The sequence below is a fragment of the Phalacrocorax carbo genome, chromosome 1 (assembly GCF_963921805.1).
Source record: "Phalacrocorax carbo chromosome 1, bPhaCar2.1, whole genome shotgun sequence".
Taxonomy (NCBI): domain Eukaryota; kingdom Metazoa; phylum Chordata; class Aves; order Suliformes; family Phalacrocoracidae; genus Phalacrocorax; species Phalacrocorax carbo.
In genome coordinates this window covers 68,518,116-68,543,224 of record NC_087513.1, presented here as the reverse complement: position 1 = coordinate 68,543,224, position 25,109 = coordinate 68,518,116, and the positions used below count along the sequence as shown (strand labels likewise).

Sequence of the window (25,109 nt, the reverse complement as noted above, 5' to 3'; positions counted from 1 at the left end):
ACCCTTGGGGAGAAAAAGATGTTGTCGAGAACTACATCAAAGTGGTAGAAAGTTCAACATAAATGCAATTGCTCCCCAAATTTGAACAGACTACACCTAGGTACATTTTTTAATAGAAATTTAATAAACAATTTACTGAGAACTGCCAAAGACCATGCAGGTCTGCTTGTATTTCTGCAGAATGGCCGCTGCTATTGCTGCCCAGATTTGCATGCCCCTGTGGTGTAGCTGGGTCTCAGCAGTGAACAGCAGAAGTGCGGGTGCCTGGGGAGCGGGGAACAGATGCCTGCCTGTCTGTGTGTTGATTGCGCCTTTTGCTGCTCCCTTCAGGAATAAAGTGGTTACCAGATGAGAATGGAGTCATCTCCTTTGACTGCAGGAACCGTGGCTGGTAAGAGTTTTGGAGAGAATTGGCCAAAGCACCTTTCATTCTTCCTTTCTCCCTCTTTTCCAAGGCGACACCGTGGTGATTTGCAGATTAGCAGTTACTGTCCCATGCTGCTCCTGGAAGAGATGAGGGGTACATAAACAAAGGTAACAGCAGGTTAGGAAGCCCTGCTACCTGCCAACACCAGCTTTCCATATGGCATCTAACATGTGCCACATGGAAATCACCACCAGTGTATCCTTCCTCTGTTCCATCCTCATTATAATTCTGTGACTGGAGTGACAGGGCTGTTCAGACTCCAGAAATGCAGGGCTTTTACTCAGTTTACTCAGCATGGCTAAAGGAGGCTTTAGCAATTGCCACTCTCAGCTGAATCTGGACATACGTTTGCAGCAGGCCCAGCACTTGCCAGTGTGGGAAGTGAGATGCTGAGGACAGCAAGAAAGGCAGGTTGGTAGGAAGGGACCCATCGGATGCCCAGCCTGACCCTGCTGGATAGCTGTGCTCGTGGTGCATGTGATGCTGCCTCTCGCCTCACGTGACGGCAGCACGCACGGCATTCCTCCTCCCTGTGCACTCACCCTCCTTCCTTGTACTCTTCTTTTTATAAAGGTACATCCAAGCAGCCACGTCTCCCAAGGACATTGTCATCATTGTGGATGTCAGCGGGAGCATGAAGGGCCTGCGGATGACCATTGCCAAACACACCATCGTCACCATTTTAGATACTCTGGGAGAAAATGACTTTGTCAACATCATTGCAGTAAGTATGTCCCATTTCCAGTGCTGAGTTGTCTTCTTTGTGCCTCATATCAACCCTTCAGTCCCCTTAGCAAACTACAGGCATTACAGTGATGTAACGACAACATTTAGTACCTTTGTTGGATGGGGGACTAAAACCGATTACCTCTGGGATGTCAGCTTCGTGCGGTCAGCAGGATGGCTGCTAAGTCATCTCACCCCCCTATGGTGGGCGTCAGCTGCATCTTTTTGCTTACTTAGGGATGTGACTGCAACAGATAACAAAGTGCCGTAGAGAGACACCTGAGCTAACAGGGACCTGAGCTAATAAATTTACCTAGCGTAGAATAGCATAATACTGTCTTTGGGTCCAGTAGCATTAGAATCCTCGGGGTAATGTTTCCAGGCTAGAAAATTACTACCATACGCCTTTTTGTGCACCAGCATTCTGCAAGGCTGCAATCCAGTTCAGAGTCAATCTCCACAGGCCTGCATGGAGTTTGGCCAGGGTGTCTTGGTGTTACTCTCCCTTTTTAAGCCCTGGCCAGCATGAGGATGGGCCGCTTACCCAAACAGAGGCAGCACCACTGACCACAGAAAGTAAAACTTTTCCATGATCCACACCAAGACTGGGGGATTTGGTACCGGGATAAAGGCAAATGGCTGCTCACCCTCTAATTTTCAAAGCTAATTCAAGCACGATCTCTTTCCCCAGGCTCCTTTCTCTAAAAGTTTGCCAGGGCACGATCACCATGATTTGAAGTCTATTTTTTGTTGATAGCTTCTTATTGTGTAAGATAGTCAGAAACTCCAGTGGTGACAGCTCTGTCTTTATATGGCTGGATAGATGGAAAAGTGAACAGTGTTGGCAGAAAAATGGAGGGAGGTCATTAAGGAGTTTGAAATATCATCTGTTCTTCAAAAACAATCCCAGAAAGAGCATATAATATATATTCCTTTACTGTACTCACACCAAGAACCTACTGGCTCAGATACATTATAGCCTGACCTAAGCTTTTATGGATCAGCTGAGCATCAGTGGCCCCTTAGCCATGCTGTCATGAATTATGCTCCTCGGAACCTTGCAGGAAAAGGTTTACACTGGCATGTTTTACCTCATGCATGTATCAGGCTAGAAGCACACACCCCACTAATTATCACAGTTTGGTGGATGTGTGGTAACTTGATATGTTACTGTTCAGTCGTGTGCCAGAGGCATCAGACATTAGGCTACAAAATCACTTGCAAGGTGTGACTGGGGACTCACAAAGTCTCCAGAAGTCAAAAATATGTGCAAATAGTGCTAGAAGCAAGGCCAGGGGCACCAGCTAATAGAGTGTGAAGAAAATCTCTACAGTGTGAGTGAAGACGAAAAAAAAGCAACTTTGTATGCATAGATATGTCCAGATAGAACTCAGCAAAACACCATAATTAACACATTATTTGAACAAATATAAAATCTATCAAAATTACAATTTGCCATGATCACTACAAACAATACTTAAGGGAAATACATGTAAAATGGCATAATGCTCCATACCATTTTTTGAACATCCACCTAGGAAATGAACCCACTGTGTGAATTTTTTCCCATTACAACCCCTTTCTTTTCATGTTCTCTTTGCAGTACAATGATTATGTTCATTTTATCGAACCCTGTTTTAAGGGTATCCTGGTCCAAGCAGACAGAGATAACAGAGAGGTGAGTACCAGACTCCTACTGATGTTATTCAGGTAGTTTGCTTAATGTAAGAAGGGTTAAGACACTGTGACATGAAACTCAGGGACAAGAAACAGCCATCTCCCAGAAGCACGTGGGTTTGCATTTCAGAAACAAGCGCCAGTTCAGTGGTGTGTGCTGGCTCCATGGTTCACATTTGCTTACACGAAGCCGCTCTAACATGGGGTCAGCTGGCTAGCTAAACCCCAGCAAACAGCTTCCCTGTGTCACAGCAGACTCGGCACCACCGCTGCCAGAGCATGAGTGGACCTGGCCCAGACTGCTGTGGAAAAACACCGTGCAGAAGGCAAAGGTCCTCCGTTTCTGAAACCCCACGTCTTCAGCCCTCAGAAAGGAGAAAAGCCATCCCTTTCCTAGTGAATGTGTTCTCAGCCTGGCCTGATCCTTTGCCAAGGTGGGCTGCCAGCAAGCTTTCTCTGATGAGGGATTCTGCTTCTCTGATCCAGGAGGACTCAGCAGCTCTGAGGTGCTCAGCCTGCGTCTAGCTGCTCCACCACCCTCTGGGCTGACTTGTATTGTAACTCTTCTTACTGTTTTTTTTTTTTCTTCCTTCTTCTCTCTGTATTAATACCACAGAGGTAGCACATCCCTCCATGTCTTCAACAGCCAGGTTTCTCTCCAAATTTCTTTCCCAGCTTAGCCCTGGGTCACAGAATATGACTCCAGAGGGTGATGTCTCCTGCAGTGTTTCCCAAAGGATCCCCAAACCTTTTGGACGCTATCATGCAGAGAGCACTCTCTGAGGCTTTCATTTACAATCAGATCAATGCCTCTTAAGTAGTAGACAAGCATTCAGATTTTTTTCTTTTTCTTAATCCTGTTGCTCTTTCACGCACAGGAACTTTATCCACCCTGAAGGGGTAGATAAAGGAAAGTCTGATTTCTAATAGTTTTGTCCCTTGCATGATGTTTCATGGACTGCCAATGGATCACAGCCCACAGGCTGAGGACAAGAGGAAATGGCCTCAAGCTGCCCCAGGGGAAGTTTAGGTTGGACATTAGAAAAAACTTCTTCACTGAAAGGGTTGTCAGGCACTGGAACAGGCTGCCCAGGAAAGTGGTTGAGTCTCCATCCCTGGAGGTATTTAAAAGAAGGGTAGACATGGTGCTTGGGGATATGGATAGTGGTGGACTTGGCAGTAACAAGTTAGCGGTTGGACTCAATGATCTTAACGGTCTTTTTCCAACCTTAACGATTCTATGATTCTATGAAATGCACTCCTGCTGTGGCTGTGTGGGCAAAGGTGCAACATGATAGTACTGCCAATGGAGCGGCTACTTGTCTTGCCCACCTCCATCGATAACGGTGCTGCACTGCCCTGCCAGCAATGGTGAAGGATCAGGAGCCCAACAGCACAGATTTTTCAGGCTACCCTTTCCCCACCCCGATCAAAGGGAGCACCCTGCCTGCAACTCATTGCTGCCTTTTTCCCCTTTCTTGTTGCCAGCACTTCAAGCAGCTGGTGGATGAACTACAGGCAAAAGGAGTGGGGACTGTGAACAAGGCTTTGACAGAATCCTTCAAAATCCTGAGGGAGGTAAGAGAGTCTGTGCTGATACTTGTGTCCAGCAGAAGTGTCCCTGCCCACCTCTACTTTTCCCTCTACATCTAATGACTTGGCACATCCCTCACAGTGCTGCAGTGGGGAGGTGGTATGAGCTGATCTCAAATGTGCAACAAGCAGTGTGCAGGGGTGATCCAGCTTTGGGGAGGTGACGGTTTGTGTGTGATGCCCTGGGGCTGCCGATCCCTCCCCAGGAGGGATGAGGAGCTGGCAAGGATGTGGCATCATGAGTGTTTCCTTTTTGAGCCCCACAGCTGGGCATTGCCCAGGCACCTTGGTATAGATGGTGGCAATAAAATATAACTGATAAGTTGAGGGCAACAATTGTGGTCATAAACAATGTTATTAGTGAGCCTTGGTATACAGATGATGATGATGATGATGATGAAGTGAAAGATTATTCTCAGGCATCAGATTTATTTCAGTGTCACTTTGCTGAGTATCAGTGCTTGGGGAAGAAATCACAGGTACAGGAGAATTAATCAATCAGTCTGAGCATGTTCTCCGTTAAGAATCATAAAAGATTTATTGCCTTATGTGAACAATTGTGACTTCAGTAGCCTGGAGGTAAACATATGACTTAACATTCCTTAAGAAACAGAGTTAACACAAAAAGGACCAAGAACCTGCTGAACACTCCCACCTCCTCATGGCACTGTCTATAGTGGGGTTGGCCTAAAGACACCAATGCCTTTGGTGCTGACAAAAATGTGTATGCGGTACAATGCAAGTGGCCATAATGATGGTGTTGATGTTAAAGGTAGTGTGCTAGAGGTATTGACACCCTGGAAAGGATTCTCCACTCTTACTTATCTTACAAACTGGAAGTTTGAGTTTGTTGGCTATGGTGATGCTGTTCCTAATTTATGCCAGTGCAAGCATGATCAGAGTTGAACCCAGGGATGGTGGTAGCTGAGCTGACTTGTCAGTGGTAATAGAAGCATAATGGTTTTAAAGGCAACCAGAGAAGACTGTGGTGCAGCCTTGGTATTGCGGTAATAGTCTGGCAGCACTCCCAGTGGTAATGGGTCAACACCTTTGAGGAAGATAGTTACTGAGATGACCAGGGAAGCAGTAATGATACAAACATAGAACAATTACATGGACTAGATGCCTGCTAGATTTATCCTTGCACTTTATGACAAGAATAACTTTTTCTGTAAAACCAGAGATCCAGAACCTATATAGGCCTGTGTTGCATAAATCAGAATATTTAAATAATTTTTCCACCAGAGGACAAATAATTTCTTAATACCTAATGTAGCACTGGCTATGTACAGTGACAACAGATTAAAGAAGCCCAGTGCAGTGCAACGGCAGACTCTCTCAACCAGCACAACTTTGAAGGTCTCAATGGAGAATAACAGAGCATAACCCGAAAGAAAGGCTGCTTGCCCCAGCTGAAATAGCAGCCAGTCATGCCAGACACAGACCAAAACTGGTCTGGTTCCACTAAGGAGGAGACCTCGCACCTTCATTCTGGCAGGCCTGGCTCACCCACTAGACTAGTCAATCCTCAAGCCTCCATGGGGCAGGACCTTTTATAAAGCCCTGCATACTTTGAGCCACACATGCCTACAGGAAATAAAAGGTACACGGTGTAACAGCTGAGACAGAAAAAAAATGGCCTCCACTAACATAGCTGGGCCAAAAATACCTCCAGAGAGAGAACGATGTCCATGCAGCCCAGTGGACTAATCTAACTCCACTGCAGTAATAGAGAAGAAACTCTTTGGCAGGTAGAGAAAATATTTTTCCTCTTTATTTGGCATCAAAAATGCACTCAACAATTTAAGTAGTCATCATTTATCTTGATCCTTGTTGATTCTCCCTTGGCTAATGAGCTTAAAACAGCTCTGAGACTGCTCTTAGACAGCACAGCATCCAGTGCTGATAAAACCTTCTGATATTACTCATTCACAAGGTGAGGTGCTGTTTCCCTCAAGCCTTTCGTTATCACCTCAGGTCTGGGGAGAGGGCAACTGACTCAGGCATTTGAGCGTCTGCAGATGAGGAAAGGTGGCTGCTGTCTCAGTGATGCTGGTGTTACACTTCTTTGCATCTTGGAAACTTTGTTGTCAAAGAAAGATGTGAAACGGCTACATATCTCTTCCACCCACCTTTCATTTCCCAGTGACACTGGTCGCAGCTTTCTCATAGCATCATTCCCTGTAGCATGGACCATGACTGCCTCCTCTTTAGCAAAATGGGACCTCAGTCCAAAGTTGCTGAATCATCAGCTGGGAGCCTTGTTCACAGCCAGCTGTGGGACAGCTGTACAAGCAGCAGGAGGCCTGCAGGACCTCCTGCAAGCCACTTTGCAGCTTCATCCCAGGATTTCTGTCTGCCTGGTGACGTTCGGAAGAGACAGAGATTGTGTCTGAGTGCACACGTGGCAGCATCAGAGGCTGCACACATGTAGGTGTGCAAGTGTAGAAGCACCCCTGCAAGCAGCCTTCCCCAAACTGTAGCTTCCCTGGTAAGGGCTCATGTAGAGAGTGCCTTGATATCACCAGCTGAAGGATGCCAGGCTCTGCAAGTATCACAGCTTAAGGCAAAAGGGTACCACCTGCCAAGTGCTCGTATGCTTTAAGGACTCTCTGAAATCTTCTCTTTGAACTTCATAGATCTGTATCAGTGATAGGGGAGGAAAAGGGTTTCCATCTGTGTGCCCTGAAACAAATCTATGCTGCTGCAGTCATGCAGGCGGTAGAAGGGGGAACTTTGATGGAATTGGCTAGCCCCTTCCCATCAGACAAAATTCATATTCTCGGCTTGTAATTGTAGCCATTTCTCACAGACTGTCCTGTTATTGTTCACGGGAGCATACGCAAGACAATGAAAATGAAAATTGCTACATCACACTGATGAAACAGGCTTTGCTGATTACAATAGACAACCAGTAATAATATCTGTAATGAAAGTGACTGCAAAATTTCCCTGGTAATTTTCCTCAGTCCAATTGCTCATAGAATTAATAGCCCAGTAGAGACTTATTCAATGAGGTATGAGTAGCAGAGAGAGGTTGAAGAAGAGCACGATCTCTCACCATCTTTGTTTTCCTCCATTATGTTCTGGGGTAAACAGGGCATATTTTAATCCATGACGCAATTTGCAGAACAGCTTCAGAAGAACAGCTAGCCAGAGCCTCCCCTGCCCCTCTCTGCCATGCTCAATAAACCACTTAAACTCTCAATTTAGCCACACACCAAATGGTTTCAATAACATACGCATCCCAGGGAAACCATGGTCTTAAGCACACATTTATAAAGTGCTTCAAAATTCTCAGGCGTCAAGTGTTGACTTTTAAGCTCCTTTCTCATTTATCAAATTTTAGTCTATCTCACTGCTATCTTCTCTTCTTTGTTTCAACAAGCTTGGCACGTCTTGTCCTCTCGCCCTTTTCCTGTAGGATTTATACCCCTTTGTTCCGGCTGCTGCTCTGCTCACGGCTGTTTCCAAGCTGCCTGCCCTCCCTGAAACACCATCCTCCCAACAGTATGTAAGTGCTGCAGCTGAGAGCTATCAAGTGCTAAGCAGAGCAGAATAATTACCTTCCTTGTTTTACACACCATAGTCCTCTTAACACAACCTAAGACAACAGCTATGTTTCTTCAGACACTGTCACATTGTTAATTCCTATCCAGCTGATCAGCCTCTGCGGTTTTCCTCTCCAGCCAGTATTCAGCCTCCTGTCCGGTATTTGAGCCTCTGACTATCCAATGTACATTAATTGTAGAGATATTTACATATTTATACATTTTAATAGACATGCCAAATATATGTGTGTCCATACATATGCAAACATCCCCCCCAATCCTGAGTCATACATATGTTCATATATTTGTTATAGATGAATCTTTTAGGATTAGTACAAAATCTGTGACTTGTATGGGTCCTCATTTCTCAGGATCTGCTCAGAGTAAGCAGGTATTTTGAAAGCTGTTTTTCTGACCCTGTGGAGGAAAAGAAGCTCCAATTTCTGCTCTCTGAGGCCACCTTAGAATGATGTCTCCTTTTAACACCCAGCTGGTTTAATGGAGCCTTGACTCGCTGCTGAACTCAGAAATTACATAAATTTTGAGGTTAATTATGAGTAGGTCACTCCAAAATGGCTATGAGTGGAAAAAATGGTGAAACTTGTAACAAACTGATTTCAGTGAGATGTAAAATTCTGTGTAACTTGAGCAAGCTGGTGTCATAAAAAGAATTAACCCATCTGCTGGTGTGAGTAATTGAAGGAGTTTGTGGCCTCTTAGGCCCACCTGTGTGGGGAAGTATTTCATTTGTGCACTGACAAGAGGACCGTGTTACTAATTTTTCTAGCAATGTGCTAGATGTTTAAGGACAATTTACCCATCTAGTTTCCTCCCTTCTTGTAACACATTTTCTGTTGATTCCCTCTTCACCCTTTGGGATCTTATGCATTCCCAGTCAGGTCTCAGCCCACGAGGCAAGTAGTTCAGCAACACCTTCTGCAATTCTTTCCCTTCCTGCTGAGCACAGATTACTCTAATGCTTTCAATTAACTTTTTCCTCAGCCCTACCACTTTGTGACACTGCCTGTAATCCATTAATACTTTTCTTTTGTTTCTTATCACTTCAGCATGTACCCAGCCATTAGAATATTGTCCTTTTGATTAAGTATGGAGGCTGCAAAGCACCTCTGACCATTTCCCTTTTTATCATCTGCAGTATAGCTTTTTACTCCCTTTCTTGCTGCTTCTCTGAACATTTATAAATCTTTTCCTGATTCCACTAGCATTTTTATGGACCTGGATTCTGCAGCATATTTTTCAGGATATGCAAAGATCAGGATTTCCTGTTTACCAGTTTATGTCATTTTGCTTAATGCCAGACCTTTAATTTCTTCTTCACTGGCTTTCTGTTTCCTTCTCTACTGCTAATTTTCTACCCATGAGACACTTTCCACTAAGTTTGAATTTTCAGTAATTCTGGAGGCCAATCTGGAAGGAGGTCTGCATAAGAACAGGGTAGGAGGGGACGGAGAGGAGATGCTCAGTCATCTGGCCAGATGTGTATATAATCAGCATGTATGCCTGCGCATCACTGAGCTATGCTGATGTTCCTATTGCTTCACTAGTAACTCTGTGCCAGGCTATAACTGCAAAGTAAATGGCAATGAGCAAACAAGGGAGTACAACGGACTATGACCCTGAATTAATTAGATCATGCCTGTTACTCCTGGCAACATGACCAAAGTTATACAGGAGTGCATAGCTCCACGCCTCAATCACTGACTGCAGCTCTAGCCCACATGTCTTCAGACATCTGTTCTGTGGACATCTTGTTCCTCATCTCCCCTTCTTTCATGCTCCTGAGACTTCAGTCAGAGCAGGGAATTATGCTCAGAGCTTGATGTGAATGCTGTCAGATCATTTGCTACAGCTGCAGCCAGGCACAAAAGGACCTAAAAATCAGGGATTACCTCTTGTTCATTTGTTTTCTAAATCTGTCTTTTTAATCTCTATTTCTATGACACTGATGATCTCATTTTCCCTGTTGAAAATATCATCTACTCCTGTAATTAGGAGATTGCTGGTTCTGGTACAGCATCTAATTTCTCAGTATCTCAGTATTATGAGGTCTGAAGTAAGCTACATAAGAGATATCTTAAGTAGTTTGATGAAATGGTGGGTGACCTTAATTAAGTGTTAATTTAATAATCATCTAAACAAAACGTTGTAGATGGCAACAGTCTGGAATAAATGGGATTTGTAACTACAAGGTTCGTATATCCATGATCTGAACCTCATTCTGACAGCATCTCCCGCACCGTCATAACCCTATGCCTCCCTAATGGGTGCTCACAGTAGCCTTTCTCTCTGCTGATCTGCACGCAGTTTCTCTCTGCCCTAGGAATAGTTCACTCGAGACTCCTTGTCTTTTTCCTACCTGATGGTCTGCAGCAGAATCCCATGCGGCTGTCAACTGCTTTTGCCTTTCCGTTTGCACCTAAGAGCATCCTGCGCTTGTTCCTGTTGTTCCTCAGCCTTTGTCCTGGGTCTCCTTTCTGAGCAGGGTGCATGTGTGCTGTGACCTCTCCTGGAGCTGCAATTACTCTGTAGCTGGCACTGTTGGGTTTTTTCCAATGCACAAGGTGGAGAAGTTTTTTGGACCACTGGAAATGTCAGACCTTGGGGGACCCTGTAGAGAAAGACACAGGAGATACCCACTGCTGAGTTAGCATGACCACAGCAGCAGAGGTGCAGTCTGTCTCCCCTCTGAATGGGCTGCTCTGCTGATACGAAAAAGGAGGAGCATGCTCAACCACCTCATCCTGACTCAGTAATTCACACAGATGTTTTGCCTGAGAACAGAGAGTTAGAAATGACCATAGTACACCACCTTTCCCTCTCATGATCATCTGTACTGATTCTGGTCAGTGATGCAAGTAATGGGATTATCATGAAACAGGGAGAGATGAGTTCATACATGTAGTCATTCAGAAGCTGTCGAATCCATGCTTACTGCAGTCGAGTAACAGGTACTTCAGTTATATTAAGAGTAATGGTGAAGGAGGCAGGACTGATAACATAAATGGTGATATTGTGATATTAGCACTGAACCTGGTAATTTCAGGGGAATCACAGAGGCAATCACAGAGGTAATTGTAGGAGTGGTGAAACGACTGGGGAAATCTGGACTTGGAGCTGGCTTCCAGGTATCAACAGTCATGATGTTAATCTGCAGTGGAACCACAGTACCATCCGTGTTGGTAAAGACATTTGCCTTCTGTCCTAACATAGCATTACCAACCAGAAGGGACTTATGAATTGAACCCTAAAACTTCTAAAAAGCCCCAGCTCACACCCTGTGCTCTTGTTCTCCCACCCAGTGCTTGCTTTTATTTTATGCAATTGGTCTTGCCATTTGGTTACCCTTTTCCTCATTTACAACTACCCTCTCCAGTTTAAAATTGCTGCTGTGGTTGATATAACTTTAGTCATCCTTCAGTTAGTCTCCTGTACGCTCTCCATTTCATGGCATTGCCTCTCATTAATCTCTTGTGCAGAGTTGTCACATCTTCCTCTTCCCATATTTTTTAACTTTGCATCAGTTTCTGCATCCTCCTTCGTGGATTAGAACTTTCCTTGCTCAGAGCACAGACGCGGTGAGACGCTATGCAAAGAGTGCATACTGACACTGAGCTAGGAGCCGCAGCAAAGTAGCTGCTCATTTTTGTGCCTTGATGTCCTCTGCTACCTCCTCTGGTGACTGCTAATTCAACAGCTGTGCTGGTGCCGCATAAGGCACTTGGTTCTCTAGAGCCGGTGTAGCTGAGGGCACGAGAGGCAAATGGCCCTGCACGCACGGGCACTAGTTAAGCAGCATTTGAAGGCTGGGCTTCCTGGCTGAACAGGCAGGGTCTGGCTTGCCTGTAAGAGCGCGCCTGTTCAACACCGGAGTCCCAGCATACTTCCACTCTACTTTAAATATCACTTAACAGATCACCTGTCATTACAGTGTATGGCCTTTCTTTCTGGCACATTCATAACCTATTTCAGCTCTGATGGCGGTAGCCTTCTCTTTTCATGTGCTCCTGCCTTTCTCTGCTCTTTTTTGGCAGATTGATGGATTTACCCTGAAATAATGAGCCTGGTTTCCCTTTCCTCTCACAATTTCTGCCATAAAAAGTGACAGTTATTGCTGTCAAATCAGAATTGCAGTGTTTATGGTCAGTCTATAGTCATTTTGCATAAATAAATGCAACTGTGCAATATATGAGGCAGCAGTGAACCACACCCTTCCTCCACAGTGCTTATTTTCTCCGTATTATTTCACTTCTGCAAAGCCTCCTGTGACCACATGTGCTAGGAAGGGCTGTATAAATAAAAAAATTAAATGCATTATACAAACACAGTCCTTATTTAAGCAGAGCTCTTTCTAAGCATAGCGTGATATTTGCAAGAAGTCAGGATCTGGCCCATCATGAATAAATACGCTGCAATTACACAGAAATGGCTTGTGCTGAGATAACCAATGCTCTTCCTCTCTGTTTGTAGTTCAGAGATGCTGGTCAAGGAGGCTTGTGTAACCAAGCTATCATGCTGATCACAGATGGAGCAGTGGAGGATTATGAAGCTGTGTTTGAAAAATACAACTGGCCAGATCGGAAGGTTTGTCTGGGAAGTGATAAATAGAAAGGGGGAGGAAACGTGCTATCCTGCTACGGTGGGAATAGAAAAGCATGAGCCAGGACAACAGGCAGAGGAGAGAATTCACATCCTCCAATACCCACGTGCATCCGGCTATAAACACAAAACAAAGCAGCCGGGCAGGAGCCTGCTGTGGTGATTTTAGAGGTGGTAGGATCACAAATGGATAACTGTAGGTCAGTGAAGATTTTTTTTTTCATACACTTTGTTTTCTAAAGGTATGGGCAGTCAAAACATTCCCCTGGTAAGAAGATAAAGACTGAGCTGAGTTTTTTAAAATTTAAAAAAAAAAAAAAAAAAAAAAAGAACCCACAACAAACCAAAACAAAAAAACTTTTGCAAAGAATTTTAATCCCATCCAGGACTGTTTATAATTGGTCCTGTTTGGGAAAGGTTTGGCTATTACCAGTTCTTACGGTGCACAGGGGAATGGCCCAGACTACCTCCCTAGGTGCCTTCCAGCCCTATTTACTTTGAGGCTTGTACTAACAGAGCAGACTGTGAAAGTGGAATAGACCACGGCTCATCCTAAACCCTCCTGATTTATTTGTTTTCCTCATCCCAGCTAGCAGCAATGCACAAAGGGAGAGAAACAGGCTACTGAGAGACCAGAGCATGGGGCTGTTAAAGCAGTTTATTTCAGGACTGGCTCTTTTGTTGTTGGTCAAACACAAGAGAAATGGTGAAGCTTTCTCTAAATGATTCATGCGGCCAGCTGTTCCCCTGGGTAAAGGATTCCTGTGAGCTATAAACCTCTCTGCATGTGGTTGCTGAGTGCCTGGCAGAGCTGCTATCATAAAATCAAATAGAATTTGCACTTCTGCCTTGTTATTCAGATGATCCCGGGTGCTACTCGGCTTTCTGGGCTTATTGTAATTGAAGTTCCATCCCACAAAATACAAAACAAATGGAGCGAGAGGCTCCTGTCTCTGTGTGAAGGCAGAGCTATTACTATGCACCATAAACAGGCATTCACACCAGTGTACAGCAGGATGCAAAACCTCAGCCATTTAGATTTGGTAGCACATTACAGCCTAATTCTTCTATGTGTCCGTTCTTGTTCCCAGGTCCGGGTTTTCACTTACCTCATTGGACGGGAGGTCACTTTTGCCCCCAATGTGAAATGGATCGCCTGCAACAACAAAGGTGCTGTATGGGAATGGTTCCCCATCCCCAGTCACACACATCACATGTGGGCTTACAGCCACGGGGGCCTGGACCCCTCTAAGGCTTCCCCACTACAGCTGGGGCCCATGAGCCCTCGGCTGGACAACCACCTAAGGAAAAAGCAGACCCTGCTACTCCACATGAAGCGTGACTGTGTCCCACTAATGCAAGTCCTCTGTGCTGAGCCACTTCATTTTTCTGTCACGATACCAAGGGACACTATGACCAAGATTCATGCTGGCTGTAGTCCCCCTAAGTTCCTGTGCTTATCGTGTCCCAGTTGCTGGCTTTGACAATCTGTCCAAAACTCTGTCAGAAAGTCTGACATCTTTTGGCTGAGATGTAAAATGAACATCTCTGCTTTAAAGATTTTACAGCAGTTTTCACAAGATCTGTGGCCCTATATCCTGGCCAAATTCTTTGTGTGCCAGTGGTTTCACTGAGGTACCAGAATACCTTGTTAATCCCACCACAAACCCAATATTCTCTCTAGCTGTCATGAAATGGCATGAATGGGAAAATCCATTCAGAGTAGGTGTGTCACCCCCGTGCATTTGGGGCCAGTTAAAAAGTCCAGTTAGCCCTATAAGAGTCTGCAAGGGTAAAGGAAGAGAGGGGAAAAAAAAGAAGCCTTCCCTGTTTGGGCATGACTTGGCCTCAGTGTGTCCGGAGGCAATCAGCAATGCTTGCTACAGCAGTATCCTTCATAAACAGGGAAAGGAAGGGAAGACTGAAGTTGGGGGCTGACTAGCTACATATAGTGAGTCTTTTCCTGTCTGAGCAGTGGCTCCAGCAGACTATGAAACGCGTGGGTGCATTTGCTACTCAAAATAATTGACAGACAAGAGTTGTTGGCCTGCAGAATGTGAGCTGGGGATGTTCAAGGCTCAAACATTCATTTATTAGCACTATGAATCACACAAAACATTTTTAGTTTCTGTTAAATGAAAGGAAAACCTGGATTTCAGATTGCATATTCAGCCGTAAGGTTAGTGACAGGGAATTCATGGTGTTGTTGGTTCATCATAAAATGTGAGAAGGATTCTCCTGCATAACCAAACAGAGAACAAAAATATGCTCTTTGCACTTGAATTCTCACTTAGCAGGCTTGAGCTTTGTGGAAGGCTCACTGATTTTGGTTCTTCTGTTTCAACACATTGTATAGCTCTTGTAGTCCTTGTTTTCAAGAACATTAAATATGTTTCCACACCAGAAAGTTTATCAGATCATGAACCCTTTTACATGGCAGTATTTTCTCAGTGATAACAATAGTTTTTGATCTATCTGACATACTCCGTCCTGTACCATGTACAACCAATCAGTTCCATGTGGTGAGAAGCAGGACAAGAGTCCTCGTGACATGACACTGTGTTAGCATTTCTCACCAGTTAAGCTGCTAGTTTAGAGGATCTTTTGATATCCTGAGGACATTCTTCCCCTGTACTCCGTGTTGTAGTGTTAGAATGTTATGGGTCCATCTGCAGGGAGAAAGCTCTGGAAACAGGTAACTTAGATACAGTCTTTGACATCCAGTTTTCCAGCTTTGCACAGACACTTATTTAAAAATATGGAAGGTGGTTAGCAGAGTGACTCATACCTCTGTTTCTCCTCAAAGGCTACTACACTCAGATCTCCACGCTGGCGGATGTCCAGGAGAATGTGATGGAGTACTTGCACGTGCTCAGCCGCCCCATGGTCATCAACCACGACCATGATATTATTTGGACTGAAGCCTACATGGACAGTGCGGTAAGGATCTACAGCACAAGTCTTTAGTCAGCAAACAGCTGGGCCTATGGGCCAAACTGGCAAACGTGTTAGACACCCAGCTAGTATGTTAGGTGTACAACTTGTCCCAGCTTCCCGTCTAAATATCTGATGTGTATCAGAACCAAATAAAGTCCTGAAACTTATGTTAAACCAGGAGTTGGTTGATTAATAGAAATTACCAGTCTCTGCCTCTGCTGAGACAGACAATATTTCTTTTCTGCTCACTCCTGGAGTTGAGATGTGTGTGTAGACTCAGGTCTGAATCTGCAGTGGCCCAGGAGCCCAGGAACACAGGCACAGCATGACTGAAGTAGTGCTTCTGTGAAAGCAGGTTACCTTCTAAAGGATTATTCACAGGAAAGATTATTTACAGCTCAGGATACGGGTCGCAGAGATTTATTTCCTCCAGCCCAGTAGCTAACTGCATACTGCTTGCCACTCAGATATACAGATCTCAGTTTGGAAAGCAGGCTCACTCTTTCGTTCCTTGGGTTAGCAAGACCTAACGTCATGACAGTGGCCCTGTGCTTAGCCCTGAGGTCTAAAGGACATATCGCAAAGGACCAGTCAGCACTCCCAATGCCCCTTACTTTGTCTCAGGCCTGCCCTACAGGAAGACTTAAGACATTTGGACCACGAGCAGGTGCTATTATGGTGTTGTATTGCTGAAGAAGCTTTGAAATTCAAAGGAGTGAAGGGAAGGACAAAGGAGTAGATCGCCACTGAAGGAGCCTTCCCCTGCACTTCCACAAACAGATGTTCCTCAACCTTGCTCTCCATCCTTTTCTACATTGCAGAAAATAGCAGTTCTTCTGGGGCTCTCTGTGCTTTCAGGAAGATAAAGCTTTTTCCTACACTGGACTTTTCATCCCAGAGAAGTGTCTGCATAAGCATGACAGTTAGAGCTGACCAGTAGTCAGATTCCCGTCTTCCAGAAACAAACCTGGGTTCTCAGGACTGTTTATACCATCTGAGGGGAAAAACCTTCTGAAAACTGAGAATGTTCTCATACACAGTCCCACTGTGGGACTGAAGTTATTAGCCCAGGCACGGCCAGCAGCAGCATTAGGGTGTCTGTCACAGCCCTGGGGAGAACCCACAGTTTTAGGGTTTAATATCCATGGTGAGAAACCTGAACTCTCTGAGTTGGAGTAAAACTACGGGTACTGTCCTTAACTTTGTAGCAGGAAACATGGAAGTCCAGGTCACACATGGACGTGCTTGATGCTGTGTTCAGAGTCAAGACCATACAAACCCCAAGAAATGCTTCCAAGGCAGCCAGGCTTGCACCATCGTGGTGCATATGTGCTGTGCATAGGTGCTATGCTCTCATGGAAAGAGACTGCCCCTCACCTCTGTGCTGTGGCTGACCATTGAGGCTGCAGCTGTGGCACATAAGCTCTGTGATGGTGACATGGGAATGTCTTCTGTTGCAGGAGCTGTGCCAAGTGAAAGCTGGGGCCATGGTACTTGAGTATGCCAAGCAAAACCTCCAGAAATGCTACTAGCTACCCAACAAGTTTATTCAAATAGCAGGCATGCCACCCCTGGCACTGGTGTATGGTGTCGTGCTTCCCAAGGCAGCCACAGGGATTTGTTTGCTGCACTTTTTTTGCTGCATCTCTCTTCTTTCCTCTTGGCGTGGCTTGCCATTCACGTCCTCTGCCCCAACCTCTCCCATCTTTTATTTATTCTTCCATTCGTGTATTCATTCATCTGTTCATCCATGTCTCTCACTAGCTGCCACAGTCTGAGGAGGTAAATGCACCCCTGTGTTTTGTGAGCGTGCGGTTTCCCTTGTGCCAGTTGGTGTGTCAGTGCCAGCACTCACAGCCACAGCTGGCCTGTACATCTGTAGACGGGTGGGGGCTGCAGCACTGAAGGAGCCCTCTTACACTGGCAAGAAACGAGAAAATGCTGGATGTACTGGAAAGCTGTGCTGTGCTGTTGGTTCAGAGTAGGTAGGGGTGTCTGTGTTGTGCTGTAGCTTAGTTCACCGGATCTCTTTTTCCATATGTCCAGTAAGCGCCAGAGAAGTTTACTTGCTGTGTGTTGGTGTGAGTGTTGCTGTGTGAATGGGAAGTTTCCACACAGAATCACCCAGGCCAGTAACTCAAGATACCAGACTGAAATCTCCATCAGGCAACTGCATAGATTATTGACTGGATCCTTTATGGCTCCTAACATGTACAGTAATGGAGACATGACATCATTTCTTGCCTTGCTACTTACTTGACCAAATGAGAGATGGAAGGGGGATGATACTGGCATCGAGGGATTGGGTTCTTTGGATAGCTAGTCATGTTTGGGAGACTCCTTTACATGTGTCTTGCCTGTTTTACCTCCTCTTGTGTGTGTGTGTTTTAGAGCATATGTCTTCTGCAGTACTGGGAGCATCTGTTACCCCATTACACGTACATGTCCTGTGTCCCCTGTAGAGATAGCTCATCACATTGTATCTGCTTGGATCATGATTTTGCCTCTGTTTTCCCTAAGCTTAGACGCTTGAGTAGCAAGTATATATAAGCAGGCTCTGTGTGTATTTGTGCCTTTTAAATATTGTCTGTGGTGTTTCTCATTCATGGTACTCATGTGTTTGTGATATAGATGATATCTTGTTTGTGATTTTGCTCATATTTGTGTTGCTTTCCTCTATTCTGTGCTCCTTCTGTTGATGGTTTTTACACTTGTTGCATAAGTGCTCATGTCTACATTCCCAATGCGTGGTGGGTATATATTGCGCCACCACTTCTACAGGTTCCTGTCTCTTCATTAAAACAGCTCTTTAATTTCTCCTGCTTCAACACATTTCACTGGCTTTCATCCCATCCTCATCACCCAACACGAGCCAGCATCCATCCCACGATCCTCTTGGATACAGAGTATTGAAAAGTGCTGCCATCTGTTTTTAGAGGGGCGTGGGAGGCAAGGAGGTGGTTAATTGTAATCAACATCTGGGGTCCTTGGGAATTCCAGTGCCTTTCGTTAGGCTTCATTCGGCAATATCTGCAGTATTACATTTGCTAACACGCAGCTCGTTGTTCTGTGGCAGCTCTTTGCATCTCAGGCTCAAAGTCTGTTGCTCATGACAACAGTGGCTATGCCAGTCTTCAGCAAAAAGAACGAGACGGTGAGTGCAATGCGGGCTTCGCTCTCCTTCCAGCCAGCAGAGGTGAAAGGATGCAGTGGACCTTTGCGGGGTTTTAAAGCCAATGGGTCTCTGAAAGAAGAGCTGGCCATTAAGGACTGCGGTAGACCTCTGGCAGGATGTGTGGCTGATAAATTATCTGACAAAATGATAGTCTGTCATTTCCTCTGAATGCTATTTCTTCAAAACACCCCTTAAATATGACACTTCTCCTTGGTTTATCCCTTCCATTTTCAAACCTAGCCTAATTCACAGACCCATAAAGTTTCAGGCTGGAAGAGATCATTACCTTGTCTGGTCTGTGCATTTTATTGCAGACCTTTACATTTCATGTAGATGGTCCTTCATGAGCCCAATAACCTGTGTTTGGCAAAAGTGTCATTGAAGAAAGGCATCCAGCCCTGAGGTCTCCATTGTGGTTTCCCACTCTCTGTTAAAAACTGCTGTATAAATTCCGCTTTCAATTTGTTTGGCCTCACCTTCCTGTCATAATGGCCTTCCCTGCTAGATTAAAAAGCCTGTGCCCTTTGGTATCTCCTCTGGGGAAGCATCTTCTACACTGCCGTGAAGTCAAATCTGCCCATGTTTTGATAAGATAAAAAGGTTGAACAATTTAGGTTTCTTTGATAAAAGTACTTCCTCTGGGTTTTGACACCTTTAAATGCTATTTTCCATACCATTTCTAGTGTCTCAACATCCTTTTAAAACAGTGGACTGTACCTTACCATTGCTGCACAAGGGATAAACTCTTTATCCAGGTCCTACAAAGAATCGTCTGCCTTCTCCACCTGAGGCTGGCCCTAACCTGTATTAGCATAGTGCTGCAGTGGGAGTCTGTGGGTCATTTTTCCATCGTGCTCCCCAGGTGCTTATTAAACAGCCAGTTCCCCATTGCGTGGGGATTTCCTGCATTTCTTCTTCCTAGGTTAACACTTTTATTTGACATTTGGTTTAGTCGGCCCAAGTTATCAACTGATGTATGCTGTTCTGCATGATTGCTTTGCCCTTACTTATTTACACCTACTGAATGCAAGGGTTTGTCCTCAAAACTTGTTGTCACAATTTTACGTTACTTCTGAATCATAGTCAGAAATGCTGCCTAGTATTGGGTAGAAATGCTCCTCTCCATAAACACTGCAGCAACTCGAGACTTTTTGAAATATATCAGTAGGTTTTGAATTAATATATTCATACAAGCCCAGAGAGAACATATGAGACACTAGTAGGAAGGCAATAATGTGTATTCGGGTAGAGAGCTACCAAAGCTTTTCTTCTGAAAATGGATTCTCCTTTGTTTTTAAGCGATCTCATGGCATTCTCCTGGGTGTAGTGGGCTCTGATGTACCACTGAGGGAGTTGTTAAAACTTGCTCCACGGTATAAGGTAAGACTGAGAAAATGCAATTTGTTATTTTGCACAGCAAAGTCACTAGTCGTTCTGCCATGGGCATGACTGAAAAATCATTCCTCTGCCTGTAGGAAGAACTATGAGCATAAAGCAAGAGATGCTGGATGTGGTGATGTGTGGTTCCTCTATAGTACATGGGAAATACTAGAAGCTCTTAGGCTGTTTCAGAAACACAAGGACTGGGTGATCCAGTAGACTGGCAACAGGTCATGGAGTCTTTGCATCTTGATGGTCCCCAATCTAGATCCCTCAGAGATGACACAGATCTGACAGCCTATCTCAGAAGAATTGAAGTTTTATATCCAGTTTCCAGTGGACAAAAGCTGCCACGCCAGCTGGCAAAAAGAAACCAGTTTCACTGTCAATATTCTTAGCAGAAAAACTGAGGACTGAATGGAGTATGGAGAGCCAACTTTTCTTTCTTGCCTAGAGGTTCCTTTCTCCAGATCAGCATGAAGACTTCTTGGCAGGACAGTGTACAGGGAGTTGGCTCTTACTTGCTTGTTCTGTACCTAGATAGACTGTTTGCCCTCCAGAATTGTTAGTCCAACAACTTTTCATACTTTTCATTAGCTCTATGTTCAGTATATCTAAAAAAATGTGCTCACCCATAGGAACATCATATCCCCCCCAAATCCAAATGCACTGTTTAGTTTGGTTTCTGCTGTAAATTCTGTGCAATGACCTTTTGTTCAACGAGTCTGCACACCAGCAGGCAGCAAGCACATCTGAGAATCACCACGAAATCAAGCAACTTGAGTCATCATTTCGAGTTTTCAGTTTCTCTTAAATAACTATCAGACAACTACTAGCAATTAGGCAGTTGTCCAAAATCTGATTGCTGCAGCCTCAAAGGACAGAAAGTGCTGTCAGAAGCTATGAATTTGTGTGGCACTTTCAGACATGGATGCAGAGCAGAGCATTTGCATGCAGCTGTAGGAAATGACAACCCAGGAACTATAAGTGTCAGGGTGCATGTACGCCACATGCAAAAGCTAGCTGATTTGGGTCTGGGGGAACCTTGTCTAGGAGCTTCAATCTTTTGTACATGTTTATTTTCTCTATAAGACTAATACCTTTTCATCTTCCCCCCTCCATGTGACTCAAATGCCACGTGTCACAATAATCTTTCTTCTGGGCCAAGGAGGGCCACCAGTCTTTCCTCCAAGCAGTGCCAGGAAAGGAGAGAAAATTATCTGAAAGATTTCTTTACATCAGAGGCAGGACATGACTTCCCAGAACCTCTTCCAACTACAGACCAGTTTGGAAACCTAGGATCTTCGACTTGAATCCCCTGGCATATGGGTTACAAAGGACCAGTTCCAGAGTTACAGCCCCTGAGAGCTCATACATTTATGATCGCACTTACTGGGCTGGGAAATTTCAGCTTTAATAGGCCAACAAGGAAGTTCGCTGTAGTCCTGATCCAATGTCTTGGATTCATTCTTGCCACGCTGAGCTGAGCTCAGTGTGCTTTGCAAAAAACTGTTTCAGGTAGAAAGAGTCCAGAGTTTTGATCTGGGATGTGTGAAATACAGAATTCATTCTCTCCGAAAAAAGCACAGATGGATTGTAAATTACTTACCTCCCCACTTCCGTATTGTTATCCCTCCAGGATTGTCTCTACAGGAATATAGAGTTGCAACATTTTTTTTTGAAGATAGAAACCTTAGCTATTCTTGTTTTTCTTGAGAAACCTCTTGGTTTGGCAAGCGCAGGTTATCAGTTGGTTTTTAGCAACTCAGGGTTTAGCTGGAATTTGTATTATATATGGGCTTGATCTGAGTAATTACTCTCTCGGAAATCTCTTGCAGATCAGGTCAGCCAGTGTCTGCTCTTTTTAGATTATGTTATTTCTTAAAAAGCATTTTAAGACTACAGGCTTGTACAACTGGCTTAGACTAGGTCTGGTCTTGCCAACACTGAAACATAATGCAGAACTCCTCTGAAGACTGACCGGGTTTCCAGGGAAGCCATCTGTGTGATTCATACTCACTTGTTCATTCACTGCTGTGCATATGTAGTGATGGCCATACAGAACTGTCACCACGGTTTCTGTACTGTTTACAACATTCCCCATTGTTGCCCATTTTATGTGAAGCACTGCTGGTGCCTGTTGTGGAGAGCTTATTCTGCCTCTAGGTGGTAATTATCCATGAGGACAATCTGACTCTAGGAGGGCATCTTTTTCTGAATGTGTACACAAATAGACTACCTGCCCATCCTCTTGCGCATCCGAGCATAGTCAGCCTGCTCGGACAGAGTGGCCAATGATCTGGAGATAAATGGTTTGGGACGGACCCCATTTCTACTGGTCAATACCTATAAAAGGAAAATATTTCTGAATATTAGCGGTGCCAAGGTATCAGTGGCACCCATTGCACAGCAGTGTCTCTACCTAAAGCACTAATTATTTTAATCCCTTTTTCTCCAGCTGGGTGTCCATGGATACGCCTTTCTGAACACCAACAACGGCTACATCCTTTCACATCCAGACCTCCGTCCTTTGGTATGTATAGCTGTGAATATGGGAACCTTTGCTTACTTGGAAACAGTGGCTTTCAGGGATGCTCCTGATTTCTCATATTTTATTGAGTTGTGAAGGCTACCAGGCTGTGATATATAGGCACCCAGGAGCATGAGGGCCAGAGAAATCAATTCCACTTGCACAGAGGTATATACGCACACACATGTGTATGAAGTGTAAGGTACACTGCCTGTCTGTTCTCTATAACAGTGCACGTGAGGGCTGTATTTGTGTGCACTTGCTGTACTGTGGGTACATGTGTATCTGTGTCCACACAAGGTTTCACCGCCAGGCTGAAGAAACAATTCCCCTCGCTCAGGCATATTTCCTACAAGAAGATTCAGCATGAGTAGCACCCCAGTAATAGCTACCCAGCAGCTGTAGTGTTGGACATTTTCAGAATCTGAGGCTAGCAGGTTCTAGTACCACAAATCTTAGTAACGTGGTAAGTCAGAGACAATTTAGAGACCAGTAGGCTGCAAGGACCTTCTGAGACTTGAGGGAGTAGACACAAGGACATGTTCCTCCCTCACAGTGCCACCTGGAGATCCAGACTGCACATCTGTCTGCAAAAACACAGTTGGCCTTGTTACTCAGATACCCAGGCACACAATGATTTTACATTTCATACACATGCCTGTTGGCACAAATCCACCTGTGCACAGCTATTAGCATTAGCGAGGTTACCGGCAAGTGCCACCACAAGGCTTCACAGCAGCTGTCTTCAAAAAGACAGCTTTGCTCAGGGAGACCACAGGCATAGGTAGTTACTTCACTAGGTGAAGAAACACATCGTGATTCCAGGATGGGGCAAGGCAAAGCTAGGCAAGGGCACTGCTTTATCCTCCACCTGAAATTGGCCTCTCTTAGTCTGCTCCACACCCTTTCCTTCACCCAGAAGATTACAGGGAAATAGCTCTTTTGCATCAGTTAGCCCTAGGTGGAAAGCCTACCTTGCTGTCAGTGGAGCCAAAGTCTAATTCCCATCAGAAAAGATTCTTGCTGGTATTCTAGTGTTAATGGGATTACACTCTCAGCTGTGGGAAAATACTGATTTCCTGGAGGCAAGTGCATTGTACTGATCTATTTAGAAGAATATTTTCACAAAAGAGGCTATAGCCTTTACCTGCAAGTTGACCTATGTTCCTGCTTGGTCCTTGCTCCTGGAGCAGCCTCTCCCACTTGAACTGCCCTAGCCCCCACTGCCTGCATAAAGAAATACATGGCATGGGACTGAGAAGGCACTTGCACCCAAATGCTGCCTTCCCAGTCAGAGAATAAATAAGACAACCCTATCTTTTCAAATTAGATATCAGTTCTTAAAGGGTTAGTTTAGGAAGTTATCTAGCACTTACTTGGGTATTTTTCCTTTTTTTGATTTTTTTTCAAATAAACACCAGTATAAAGAAGGAAAGAAACTGAAGCCTAAGCCAAACTACAACAGTGTAGATCTCTCAGAAGTGGAATGGGAAGACCAGGATGAAATAGTGAGTATCAGAAAGTGAATTTAGCCTTTTTCGTACCTTCTTCTTTCTATGACTTTGTGTGTCTGTATGGAAGGGGTGGGGGAGCGGCAGGCACTCCTGGTTTTTTCTGTGCTGGACTGGTCCTGACTAAGAGAGGCTGGTGGTCTACAAGAGGACAAGAATGATGCTCTCCTGCAAAGTGACTGCCTTCCTTCCCAGTATGAGTGTTCCTTCTCATGGAACAGGGATGGAAAGCGCTGGCAGGTGGAAGGAAGCCCTTTGGAGGGTTCTCCAAGGAGCCAGTCTGTGTGTACACAGACCCAAATGCTGCCTTAATACCAAGCCAAGACAGCTTAGGAGTATGGTGGTGTCCCATGATGTTACCCATACACGTAGCATGTGAGATCTGGCTGAAGCCACTCAACTAATGAGACCTGCAATAAGGAAGAAAGTGCATTCAAAAAGAGACTAAAGCTTACAGACACTATTAATAATAGACTAAAAGGGTAAGAGACTTAGACACTTGAGAAAAACAAGTTTCCAGAAACTACTTTATTGCACCGGTGTGGAGGCACTGAAAAAACAATAGCTAACAAGAGGGAAAAGATTAGAAAATACCTTTTCTACTGTCTTTTGAACAAAATTATTAAAAAGTTATAAACAAGAAACAGCATGCACCTTAACAGCTGCACATTGCCACATTGCACAACTAGGAACCCAGATAACATGAGAAGGTAGAGAGGTTCCTCTGTCACTGGTTTTCTTTTACTCAGAAGAATTAGGAGAGAACAGATACTTAAGTTACTAAGATAAGAACTGAATTGGAGTAAGATAGAATTAGCTGTGGGACACATGCTTCTGGATTACAGGGGAGACTGCTGAGATAAACTGATCTGATGCTATAGATATCCACTTAAACAGGTGGGACAACCAAACTGCCCAGCAAGAGGGTCAAAGTAGCTACTGTCGCTAGTGCAGGCCAAGTACAAAGGGCTCTGCTCCCACTGTA

General features: G+C 44.7%; 1 protein-coding gene and 1 long non-coding RNA gene across 2 annotated transcripts in view; one reads left to right on the top strand and one right to left on the bottom strand.

Moving 5' to 3' along the window:
* The window catches only part of CACNA2D4 (calcium voltage-gated channel auxiliary subunit alpha2delta 4), a 132,927-nt gene that overhangs the window by 18,698 nt on the left and 89,120 nt on the right, over nt 1-25,109 (top strand). Inside the window, exons 7-17 of the mRNA XM_064458482.1 lie at nt 331-391; nt 1,001-1,151; nt 2,757-2,831; nt 4,319-4,408; nt 12,463-12,576; nt 13,683-13,761; nt 15,398-15,531; nt 18,605-18,682; nt 20,003-20,083; nt 22,542-22,616; nt 24,035-24,121. Of these exons, the coding sequence (XP_064314552.1) occupies nt 331-391; nt 1,001-1,151; nt 2,757-2,831; nt 4,319-4,408; nt 12,463-12,576; nt 13,683-13,761; nt 15,398-15,531; nt 18,605-18,682; nt 20,003-20,083; nt 22,542-22,616; nt 24,035-24,121 (1,025 nt within the window). The remainder of the gene's footprint in view (nt 1-330; nt 392-1,000; nt 1,152-2,756; nt 2,832-4,318; nt 4,409-12,462; nt 12,577-13,682; nt 13,762-15,397; nt 15,532-18,604; nt 18,683-20,002; nt 20,084-22,541; nt 22,617-24,034; nt 24,122-25,109) is intronic.
* Nucleotides 106-10,667, bottom strand: LOC135314666 (uncharacterized). Its single transcript, XR_010374163.1, has 2 exons — nt 10,352-10,667; nt 106-504 (listed from the first exon to the last, which is right to left on the bottom strand). It is a non-coding gene; the product is annotated as an uncharacterized LOC135314666 (long non-coding RNA).